The sequence below is a fragment of the Staurois parvus genome, unplaced genomic scaffold (genome assembly GCF_062004578.1).
Source record: "Staurois parvus isolate SC_StPar_1 unplaced genomic scaffold, SC_StPar_1.0 ptg000140l, whole genome shotgun sequence".
In the NCBI taxonomy this organism is placed as follows: domain Eukaryota; kingdom Metazoa; phylum Chordata; class Amphibia; order Anura; family Ranidae; genus Staurois; species Staurois parvus.
The window spans coordinates 2,190,379-2,203,035 of NW_028317936.1; the positions used below are offsets into that span (position 1 = coordinate 2,190,379).

A 12,657-nucleotide genomic window follows, 5' to 3' on the forward strand; every position below is an offset into this window, starting at 1 on the left:
AGAGATCTGGGGTCACATAGACCCCGGATGTCTCAGTAAAGAGAACCTGTTGCTGCCCATGCTATCACAAGGGATGTTGTTCATCCCTTGTGATAGCCATAAAAGTGAAAAAAAAAATTAAAGAGCCAGTGTGAAAATAAAAAAATAAATAAAATAAATAATATTCCCTCCACCCATGCTCATGCGCAAAGGTGAACGCATATGTAGGATGCGCACGCATTTGCAAACTGTGGTCGCACCACACGAGACATCACTACAAATGTTATAGCAAGAGCAATAATTCTATCACCAGACCATCTATATAACGCTAGACTACTAACCTGTAAAGGCTTTTAAAGCGTCGCTTTTGGAGATTTTTAAGTACCGTAGTTTGTTGCCATTCTACAAGCATGTTAGGTATCTAATTACTCGGCGTACCATAATTATTTATATTTTTTCCAAACATGTATGTATTATATTGTTTGTGCACGCCAAAATTCATTGAAGTTAATTTTATTCCACAAACAAAACCCACTGCACATATATAGTGTGACATAAAAATTGCAATCCCCACCCTTTTATTCTTTAGGGCCTTTTCTTAAAAGAAAAATATATGTTTGGGGGATTCTAAGTTATTTTCGAGTAAAAAGTTGATTTTTACCTGTAGGAGAGGAATGTCAGAATTGGCCTGGGGGTCAAATGATTAAATCAACGTCAACCTTGGCCAACGTCAAATGTTTAAATCATCGTCAACTTTGGCCATCGTCAAATGGTTAAATCAACGTCAACCTTGGTCATCGTCAAATGGTTAAATCAACGTCAACCTTGGCCAACGTCAAATGGTTAAATCAACGTCAACCTTGGCCATCGTCAAATGGTTAAATCAACGTCAACCTTGGCCAACGTCAAATGTTTAAATCAACGTCAACCTTGGCCAACGTCAAATGTTTAAATCAACGTCAACCTTGGCCAACGTCAAATGGTTAAATCAACGTCAACCTTGGTCATCGTCAAATGGTTAAATCAACGTCAACCTTGGCCATCGTCAAATGGTTAAATCAACGTCAACCTTGGCCAACGTCAAATGTTTAAATCAACGTCAACCTTGGCCAACGTCAAATGGTTAAATCAACGTCAACCTTGGCCAACGTCAAATGGTTAAATCAACGTCAACCTTGGCCAACGTCAAATGGTTAAATCAACGTCAAATGCTTAAATCAACGTCAACCTTGACCAACGTCAAATGGTTAAATCAATGGCTTGACTTTTTAAACAGCTATTTTCTCTTAAGGGAAATTTCCAAAACTTGATGTGTTGGAGGTACTTAAGGACCGAGGATGGTAAATACCAATGTAGTTGACTGCATAGAACAAAAAAAATGTACTCCTCAAACATGAAAAAGTATCTCCGCTTTGAATGAATAAAGTATTTGGAAAAATAAGGTATTTTCTCGCCCATAATGTATTAGAGCTCAGTGTGCATGAAAGAAGCCATAAATAATTTATATATTAAGCAAGGTGGCTTATAAATTAACTTTATCAGAGTCTACATAGAAGGCTTGAAGATAAACTGTGCACATCCTCAGGATCTATTCACATCAGCGGCCAGTGGAATCCATGACCCAGAAGGCTCCAAAGAAAGTTTTGTCATCTGAAGAGATATCCACTTGATCAACGGCAGTTACATTTACCTTCAGCCAATCGTTTTTGTTTAGCTGAAGAAGGCCGGCCAAGTAGATTGTTTGCTGTCCATCTTTGCGAATCTTTCCACTGAAAAGAACCTCCGGAGCACCATAGTTTTCATTCAGCCTTATGATCTGTGATACGAAGTGATCTCCAAAGTTGGAAGGAATCTTCAAGGACACTTGAGAATAAACAAAATAATATCCATTTTTTGGAATGTGGATCGACTTGTCTGCATACTGCATATCATCTTTTACGTAGGCCAGCCCGAAATTCGATTCCCACTGTAGAAAAGTATCCTTTGGCTTTGCATTGTATTGGCTCTTGCCTGAGGAAGGAAACACATGTTCTAATGAATAAAGGGTGGTGTTTAATTTACAATGTAGAGAAAAAATACAAAAAACTGAGCCAAATTCATTGTTTCAGGAGGTACAGTAAGCTGAATGCTTGTGACTAAAAGCTTATGAAGACTATAACTCTTGTTTTGTCAAAAAGTAATCCATACCATTTCTGTGGGCCTGAGCTAGCCGGTGCTCCCATCCTTGAATATGGGTAGGCACTCTGAAGGCATCAAGTACAATGCAGGACCAGTGGTGGCCTCTGTTCCCAAATTTTAGTTACGCAGCGCTTACCCCCCGTGGGGCCACTGAGAACATGCCCAGGTCTGCTAGTACAGGGGATGCCTATTACAGACACAGATCCAGGCACACCAACAATACAGGCTCAGTCTAGGGCAGGGGTATCCAAACTTTCTAAATAGGCCAGTTTACTATCCTTCAGACCTAAGGGGGGGGAGGGGGGACAGACTGTGGCCATTGGGAGTAGTGCCCCCTCTTTTATATTTGTCGGGGATTTTTTTTCTCAGAAAACAGGTACAGGTACTCTCCTCTTCCAAGTCATCCCTTGTCTCTGCCCCCAACAACCCCAAGCGCCATCCCCTGGTTCCAACTCCCTACCCACCTCTCGGTGCCACCCCTTTCAGAGAATACAGAGCCAAGCATCATTTTGTGGTGTCAAGTAATTTGAAAAGGATGTGTTAATGATAAGAAAAGCAGTAAAATAGATTCTCTGCAGCCAGCAAAAATAGCCCACAAGCAACAATAGATCCCCTGGCAACAATAGACCCCCCAGCAACAACATATCCCCTCAGCAACAACAGATCCTCTGCAACAAAATATCTCTTAGCAACAACAGATTCACCCCAGGAACATGTGACCCCCAGTAGCAACAATAGATCTCCCAGAAGCCAGCAACAATAGACCCCTCCCTCAACAGTATATCCCGTCCAGCAACATTTGACCCTCCGCAACAACAATAGACCTCTTCCTCAACAATAGATCCACCGGCAACAATAGATTCCCCCAATGGACTCTAGAACACCCCAGCATCCCTTGCCATTTTATACACTCAACGTTGTAGTTGCTGGAAATGCGTTCCCGCTGAAGAACAGCGTTGGTGTTAGTGGGGGAAATAGTGCCTCATTGTTGGTGGAGGTAACAAGGGATGGCCATTATATCTAGGACTCGAAAAGAGCAGTTTCAGTCCATTTAGCAACATCTGGCACTTAATTCCCTTCTAGCACACCCAAATGTCCACAACAAGGTTTTTACTCACAATGTCCTAGTAGCCATCTGCCACCCAGCATCTGCAGGTAGTTCCTCAGTGAGGGAGACAAAGGATCCTTCTCCAGACCAGGACTTCAGGTCAGTGCCCTCCAGTAAATATCCATCAGCAATCGCCTTCAGGCCCTCAAGCCAGAACCTGCTTAGGCCCAGACTGCAGAAGCCCCAGAAGGCTGGAACCCCCATAGGAGGGGAAAGAATACTCTGGAAATGCCTCCTGGACATTTATCACCTCCCCAGCCACCTTCTGGACGACTCCCTTGTCTGCTCAGGAAACACTAAGCAGACAAAAGCAATAGTTCACTGCTTCACTCAGCATAGAAGCCAAAAATGAAATTTAGCCAAGCCAACCCAACTAGAGGGGGCGCTACACCTAAAGCAGAATTAAATCTGAGCGGGGTCCCAGGAGCTGCTAGCCCTGATGTGCACGGCATATTAGCACATTATGGCAGATTTAACCGGCAAGCAAACCCCTCCAGCACTGCACTGTCAGTGCTCCCATCAAGCACGGGCACCGCTATCTTCTCTCGATCTTCCTTCTGGGTTCTAAACCTTCAGTTGCTTGGTTGGCTGGACAATGATGTTGTCACACCATTACGGCACAAAGCCATGCTGTAAATGTGCACTGAGCTGGGCATGCTTTGCTCAGTGTACATAAATGTTGACAGGCATGGAGAGGGGTTTATGACAGATGAAACCAATAGGGTCTCCTCTGTAAAAAAAATTCCATCTATCATTTTTTGCTTTTTTTCCCCATTTAGGGGCGTGAAGGGGTGTCAACATGACTGGTTTGGTTTGAGCCCAGCAAAAAGAGCGACTTTGATCAGTCATCAATATAAGATTGGGTGTGACCAACTGTGAAGGAAGGTAAGCTTTAGTCAATGCTACATCATCCCTTTTGAAAAACAAAATTGTGTTATATGGTCCTTCAGTTGAGGAGGGGGGCACAATTATCAGCATTTTTTATTTCTCGGTGTAGGGTCAAATTTTCTTTTTGTTTTGGATAGAGTCTGGAATTGTTAAACCCCCACTGGGGTTACCCCTCACTACTTACGAGGAAATCTCTCCAAAGCGAGTGAAAATTTCCTCCGAGACAACCATCACTGGAACAGGTGACCCCCCCCCCCCCCCATTTGGAAATTTTCCTCTGTTTTTGGGTTTCCATTAACCTTCTGTCTCAGTGACAATGACCACCAGGGCAAATAGAGAGGATGACCCAACCCAGTAAAGACACAGGCAGCAATAAAAACCTTGAAGGCATTCTTACCATTCTCTACTCAATCTTAAACTACAACAAATTATTGACTTTAGATACATATCAAAGTCTAAAGTTCAACTCCTATTCCTTTCTAGATATTTTCTGAAAACTAGGCAAGAGACAAAGGGTGTAGCTACAAATCTTGGGGCTCCATAACATAATTTTGTTCCCCCCCATATCCTGCTTACTGTCATTGATCCCAACATAAAGTATGTCTACATTGGAGAGGAAGCAGAAGAGTCACCATGGCTAGTACATTACTAGGGACAAGGTGAGCTCAGAGGTTGTCATGGATGAAAGGTCCATGGAATCAACTTGTAACCTTCATTCTCCAGCTAACCAATCTGTCCTCTCTTTCAGTCATCTCGAAGGCCTTGGTGCAAACTCATTAGGGCAATTGTTGCTCCACTGCAAAGGACTAATTCTTGGGTTAGTTAGTGTTCTTCTTGGTAGTAACCTAAAAGTTATGGCTTGTGGAGAGTAATGTGAGACAACGATAGCCATTATCCTAGGATGGGAGCCAGAAGAGAGCTATAAAAAGTATGCTGGATCTAGCTTTCAAACTAGATCCTGGCATCATTGACTTGGGCAATTGGGCATCTGTTGGGTCCCTATATACACCAACCAAAAACTCTATGTATTAGGTTTGCTTTAAATATCTAGAAAATTAAGTCATGGGAAGGTGACTACAAGGGATTGTGGTATTTAGCTTGGTAGTTGGTCTGCTCAGGCTGGGTAGAGGTTAACTGATGGGATGTCGGTTTTCCCGGGCTTCTTCTGGGCGTTAGCAGCTGACTAGATCAAACTGTAAAAAAGAACAGTATTTTGAATCCTACTCTTGTTTATTCTTCTGGGCCTTCCCTCTAGCCTGTGGTACATATAAATAGGAGGAAGGCTTGGTCCATGGGGAGCCAAGGATGCCAACACAGGCCGCTGTGCCATATAGTCCCACAAGGTACTGAAGTTCTGGAGGACACTCCCAGCTATTGAAAAATGCCAGTTATAGACTTGCACCTTCTAAAAAGGTATGCCTGGGCAGCCATCTCTTAGTTAGGGCCTGGATTGCAACAGGTTTTGTTCATAATGCTATGAAAGTTTTCTAGTAAAATTTTGAGCCCGGTCTGAAGTTATTCTAAAGGGGTGCATGATGGTTTCTGACGGATGAAATAACAGGGCCTGTAAAGCACACACACCATGTACAGAAACAAGGCCACTACAAAGGGTTAACTCGGCATAAGGTGAGGAGGAAGCAAGCAGTTCCCATGGGTAACCAAGGACTAGTGAAAAGTGAAGTGCAGCCTATCATGAAGAGTGGTACCTGGCGTGGTGATGGGTCCTCTGGTAGGGAGGGGACTGGTTCTCTGACTTCCGCCCCAGTGGTCTGTTCCCCCAAACGTTTGGGACTGAACTTGTGTTACGGAGACCCATGGCCTGGCCGCATGGTACGGTGAGCAGAATGAGCCCACAGAAGACCACCACTAATGTCCACCATAATGGACATAATGGTATAATGGACCACCACTAATCAGCATATCAGAATATATGGTTTGCCTCAGTTCTCTATACTACTATACCATATGGGTCAAAACCTTAAGTAGATTACTCTACAACACGGGTGTCAAACTGGTGGCCCTCCAGCTGTTGCCAAACTACAAGTCCCATGAGGCATTGCAGGATTGACAGTTACAAGCATGACTCCCATAGGCAGAGGCATGATGGGACTTGTAGTTTCGCAACAGCTGGAGGGCCACCAGTTTGACACCCCTGGTCTACAATATATATCAACTGATACGTGACCATTTTATGTCTACAGATTTAAAGCATTGTGGTTAAATGCTGACAATCCATGTTGTTCAGGAACTTATTTGAGGACTTTGCATGCCAGTGATGTACTCCTAACTAAAAAAAAACTAAAAGAAAACAAAAACAAAACAGAGAGTGCAGCGCCTTTGTTCAGAACGTCTAATAAAACCCTATTATTGAAATACTTCATGAGACCTTCATATTGCAGTAACCATCTGAAGAACATTCCAAATGGTCACATCACTGGTACCTGTTAAATGAGCCCTGGGTTTCGTGTCCTTAAAATTCTGGGAAGGTCCTTAAAAAAAAACAAAAAAAAACAAATATTATTAACCAAACGTTTGCCAGTACAACACTAAATGATACAACTCTTCATGCAAACGTCCTAAAATGAATGACCACTAAAAGGACAGACCAAATAAAGACATGACTTGGGAGCTGATTTATGTGATCGATGTTTGATAAGCTTCTAGTAAAGAGGTAAATGCTGCCCCCCCCCCAGGGTCGGGACATGGGGTGGGCAGGAGGGACGGCTGACCTGGGCACTGTGTTATCATGTGAGGTGCGGGGGTACCGCAAGGAGATTGAGAGGAGGGGATAGGTCTTGGTAGGAGGAATTTTGGGGGGTGGAAGGGGGGTAAGAATCATTCTAGGAGGGGAAATTTGGGGGGCTTGTGCTAGAAGAAGTGATATGGTAGAGGGGGAGGGGATTTGCACTAGAAGGGGAAGCTTGTTTTGGGGGTATTTGTGCTAGAAGGGGAAATTTGGTGAGGGGAGAGGATTTGTGCTAGGAGGGGGGTTGTGCTCAGAGGGGAAATTTGAGTGGTAGATTTGCTCTAGGAGGGGTGTTTTTTTTGGGGGGGCATTTGTGCTCGGAGGGGAAATTTGAGTGGTAGATTTGCTCTAGGAGGGGTGCTTTTTTTTGGGGGGGGGTGCTTTGTGTTAGGAAGGGGTATTGGGGGGGGGGGGGGATTTGTGCTTGGAGGGGAAATTGAGTGGTAGATTTGCTCTAGGAGGGGTATTTTGTTTTGGGGGGGGGCTTTGTGTTGGGGGGGGGGGGGATTGGGGGGAGGGATTTGTGCATGGAGGGGAAATCGGAGTTGTAGATTCATGCTAGGTGAGGTGATTTTTTCTGGGGGGGGGATTTGGGCACAGAGAAGATTTGAGCTGGGAGGAGTATTTCAGCAGGGAGGCAGATTTGTACTGGGAGGAGTATTTCAGCAGAGAGACGGATTTGTACTGGGAGGAGTATTTCAGCAGAGAGGCGGATTTGTACTGGGAGGAGTATTTCAGCAGGGAGGCGGATTTGTACTGGGAGGAGTATTTCAGCAGGGAGGCGGATTTGTACTGGGAGGAGTATTTCAGCAGAGAGGCGGATTTGTACTGGGAGGAGTATTTCAGCAGGGCGAGGCGGATTTGTACTGGGAGGAGTATTTCAGCAGGGCGAGGCGGATTTGTACTGGGAGGAGTATTTCAGCAGGGAGGCAGATTTGTAATGGGAGGAGTATTTCAGCAGGGAGGCGGATTTGTACTGGTAGGAGGGGGAATTTATGCTTGGGTGTTTATGTATGCAGATTAGTGCTCGATTTTTTTTATAGGGGGTGGGGGGAGATTTTTACTGACACATAATGCTCATATATCTTGGGAGGCGCAGTTTGGCATGTTTTGTTAGGGGGGGGGGATTGGGGGAGGGATTTGTGCATGGAGGGGAAATCGGAGTTGTAGATTCATGCTAGGTGAGGTGATTTTTTTTGGGTGGGGGATTTGGGCACAGAGAAGATTTGAGCTGGGAGGAGTATTTCAGCAGAGAGGCGGATTTGTACTGGGAGGAGTATTTCAGCAGGGAGGCGGATTTGTACTGGGAGGAGTATTTCAGCAGGGAGGCGGATTTGTACTGGGAGGAGTATTTCAGCAGGGAGGCGGATTTGTACTGGGAGGAGTATTTCAGCAGGGAGGCGGATTTGTACTGGGAGGAGTATTTCAGCAGGGAGGCGGATTTGTACTGGTAGGAGGGGGAATTTATGCTTAGGTGTTTATGTATGCAGATTAGTGCTCGATTTTTTTTATAGGGGGTGGGGGGAGATTTTTACTGACACATAATGCTCATATATTTTGGGAGGCGCAGTTTGGCATGTTGACCTTGGGCTATAGATGACCTTGTCCCAGCACTGCTTTCCTCACAGCCATACAGCGCAATTTGGGGATTATTGATCATCCGATTCCCCCCCCCACTGCGCTCCATGGTTCCTCCCGCCAACCTACAGAACACAATAGAGATTGGCAGGAGGAACCACTGAGCGCAGAAGAGAAGCAGGAGGTTGGCACTCCTGTGTTGACTCTCTTCTTTTCAGGGATGGCATTTTTTTGCAATTTCATTGGTCGCTTGAACTGTTGTAATAATCGCTGTCATACGTCTTTATATCCAAGTAAAATGAATGAAGCCTAGGTGTATCTTTAGTCACATAAAACTATAAATTAGTCACACTGCCGGCTAAAAGTCCCTTTTAATGACATACATTTCGATGTTGTTGGTTCACTTTGGAAAATCCATTGGCATAAAAAAAGCAGCCAAATCCAACCTAGATACATATCTTCAATGACCTCAGATCTTTGGCTTCATATTTTATCCTTCATCTCCTGCCAGTTCCATGATGCAGCATTTTGGATATTGAGGAATAGCGTCAGAGGGGAATATGGTGCTATAGAAGCCAGGAGGCCTTGGAGTATATGGTGCTATAGAAGCCAGGAGGCCTTGGAGTATATGGTGGTATAGAAGCCAGGAGGCCTTGGAGTATATGGTGGTATAGAAGCCAGGAGGCCTTGGAGTATATGGTGGTATAGAAGCCAGGAGGCCTTGGAGTATATGGTGGTATAGAAGCCAGGAGGCCTTGGAGTATATGGTGGTATAGAAGCCAGGAGGCCTTGGAGTATATGGTGCTATAGAAGCCAGGAGGCCTTGGAGTATATGGTGGTATAGAAGCCAGGAGGCCTTGGAGTATATGGTGGTATAGAAGCCAGGAGGCCTTGGAGTATATGGTGGTATAGAAGCCAGGAGGCCTTTGAGTATATGGTGGTATAGAAGCCAGGAGGCCTTGGGGGTCGAGTTAAAGCAGCATACATTTAAATGAATGAAAGCTGAACATTGGAAGTTGTAAATGGTTCGTCTCAGCCCTCCAACTGCCACTTTTGCTGAACAGCTTGCAGAGCCAGATGAAGAGCATCCTGAGTATTTTGGTGGGCCTTTTTAAGGAAATAAATAAAATGAAAATGCAAACTTTTTTTGTTAAAATAAATTAAATGTAATAAATTAAAACAAGTTAAATTAAATAGGGTGTGTGTGTGTGTGTGTGGGGGGGGGGGGGGGGGGGGTGAGAGAGAGAAGGGGTGGTGAGAGAAAAAGGGAGAAGAAGGTAAGATTGAAGGGGGGTGACAGAGAGAGGGGTGTGAGAGAGTGGGGGGGGGGGGGAGAAAGAGAGGAGTGGAGAGGAGGGATGAGAGAGAAGGGGTGGGGTGAGGGATGAAAGAAAAGGTGGAGTGAGAAATAGGGAGGGGGGGTGAGAGAGAGGGGGTGGGGTGAGGGAGAGAGAGAGAGAGAGGAGGGGGTGAGAGAGAGGGAGAGGAGGGGGTGAGAGAGAGGGAGGGATAGGAGGTGAGAGAGAGCTGAGGGGTAGTGAGAGAGAGAGGGAAAGGATGGATGAGAGAGAGGGGGTGAGAGAGAGGAAGGATGAGGCAGGGGGGAGGGGGGTGAGAGAGAGGGGTGGTTGAGAGAGAGAGAGAGAGAGAGAGAGAGAGAGAGAGAGGGGGGGGGGGTTGGAGTGAAAGAGGAAGATGAGAGGGGGGTTGGGGTGAGGGAGAGAGGAGTGGGGTGAGAGAGAAGGGGGTGAGAGAGAGGAGGCGGGGGGGGGGGGGGTGACAGAGGGGTGTGTGAGAGAGAGGGAGAGGGGGGCTGAGAGAGAGAGGAAGGTGAGAGTGGGGATGATAAAGAGAGGGTGCCTTTGGGTAGTTTTAGTAAGCAGTAAAGCAGCGTGCGTAGGCAATGATGTAAGCCCGCTCCATTGCCCACCCATTAACCTACATGGTCAGGGATTCCCAGCCATTTATGTGAATGGGGCAGGTGACATCAGAGCTTGGTAAGGTTGCAAGCTCCCTGCTGCTTCCTTAGCAACCACTGACAGCTGCAAGTCCTCTTCATCCATGCCTTAACTTTTTGGTGTTTGGTCGGAACTTACAGTCGACGGAACTCTGAACTCAGAAATGAAGCTTAAGAGAAACATAGTTTACAAACAGTATTAAACCCTCTCTCAGTGCTGCTTCCCTGAACTTCTGGACAGTGCAGTCTCCAGCCAGCTGTGAGCTTGGATATGGGAAAGGGGAGAAGCATGGTGGAGCAAGGGAGAGCATTGCCATCGTAGGCTATGGGACTGTGTGTTTCTAGTGATGCACACAGAGTAGTCAGCCACCAATTGTACAAGTTCTCCCACTTAAAAAGATGAGAGGCCTGTAATTGGTATCATAGGTAGACCTCAACTATGAGAGACAAAATGAGAAAACAAATCCAGACAATCACATTGGCTGATCTGGAAAGAATTTATTTGCAAATTATGGTGGAAAATAAGTATTTGGTCACCTACAAACAAGCAAGATTTCTGGCTCTCACAGACCTGTACCTTCTTTTTTAAGAGGCTCCTCTGTCCTGCACTCATTACCTGTATCAATGGCACCTGTTTGAACTTGTTATCAGTATAAAAGACACCTGTCCACAACCTCAAACAGTCACACTCCAAACTCCACTATGGTGAAGACCAAAGAGCTGTCGAAGGACACCAGAAACAAAATTGTAGACCTGCACCAGGCTGGGAAGACTGAATCTGCAATAGGCAAGCAGCTTGGTGCGAACAAATCAACTGTGGGAGCAATAATTAGAAAATGGAAGACATACAAGACCACTGATAATCTCCTCAATCTGGAGCTCCACGCAAGATCTCACCCCGTGGGGTCAAAATGATCACAAGAACGGTGAGCAAAAATCCCAGGACCACACGGGGGGACCTAATGAATGACCTGCAGAGAGCTGGGACCAACGTAACAAAGGCTACCATCAGTAACACACTACGCCGCCAGGGACTCAGATCCTGCAGTGCCAGACGTGTCCCCCTGCTTAAGTCAGTACATGTCCGGGCCCGTCTGAAGTTTGCTAGAGAGCATTTGGATGATCCAGAAGAGGATTGGGAGAATGTCATATGGTCAGATGAAACCAAAATAGAACTGTTTGGTAGAAACACAACTCATCGTGTTTGGAGGAGAGAGAATGCTAAGTTGCATCCAAAGAACACCATACCTACTGTGAAGCATGGGGGTGGCAACATCATGCTTTGGGGCTGTTTCTCCGCAAAGGGACCAGGACGACTGATCCATGTAGAGGACAGAATGAATGGGGCCATGTATCGTGAGATTTTGAGTGCAAACCTCCTTCAATCAGCAAGGGCATTGAAGATGAAACGTGGCTGGGTCTTCCAACATGACAATTATCCCTAACATACCGCCCGGGCAACGAAGGAGTGGCTTCGTAAAAAGCATTTCACGGTCCTGGAGTGGCCTAGCCAGTCTCCAGATCTCAACCCCATAGAAAACCTTTGGAGGGAGTTGAAAGTCCGTGTTGCCCAGCGACAGCCCCAAAACATCACTGCTCTAGAGGAGATCTGCATGGAGGATGGGCCAACATACCAGCAACAGTGTGTGCCAACCTTGTGAAGACTTACAGGAAACGTCTGACCTCTGTCATTGCCAACAAAGGATATATAACAAAGTATTGAGAGGAACTTTTCATATTGACCAAATACTTATTTTCCACCATAATTTGCAAATAAATTCTTTCCAAATCAGCCAATGTGATTGTCTGGTTTTTTTTTCTCATTTTGTCTCTCATAGTTGAGGTCTACCTATGATGCCAATTACAGGCCTCTCATCTTTTTAAGTGGGAGAACTTGCACAATTGGTGGCTGACTAAATACTTTTTTGCCCCACTGTACAAAGGTGGCTCCATAGGATGTTGCAAGAAGAGCTACCCTGAAACAGAAAACCTGGGGCAGCAGTCATGGTCCCAACTTAAACTGGAACATAAGCAAGGATAAACAGATAAAGAAGCTGCATACTCAGTAATGGGTTAAATCAGCTGCTGAAAGTACTTAAATAACTGAGGGTGTAATATCACTTTAAAGAAAGCTTCAATGTAACTTACCACTTATCTGAGGGGACCTTTCAACCTGAAAGAAAAGAAAGAACAGAATAAGAATCAATTTTTGCAATGCTATCA

The 12,657-nt window shown here is 45.4% G+C and overlaps 1 protein-coding gene across 1 annotated transcript in view; it reads right to left on the reverse strand.

The window, feature by feature from the left end:
- Positions 1-476: 476 nt before the first annotated feature.
- Positions 477-12,657, reverse strand: part of LOC149465221 (tumor necrosis factor ligand superfamily member 15-like) — a 34,646-nt gene continuing 22,465 nt past the window's right edge. Inside the window, exons 2-4 of the mRNA XM_089673550.1 lie at positions 12,583-12,607; positions 6,595-6,642; positions 477-1,989 (exon numbers count right to left, since the gene is read on the reverse strand). Coding sequence (XP_089529676.1) covers positions 1,577-1,989; positions 6,595-6,642; positions 12,583-12,607 — 486 coding nt within the window. The 3' untranslated portion in view covers positions 477-1,576. The remainder of the gene's footprint in view (positions 1,990-6,594; positions 6,643-12,582; positions 12,608-12,657) is intronic.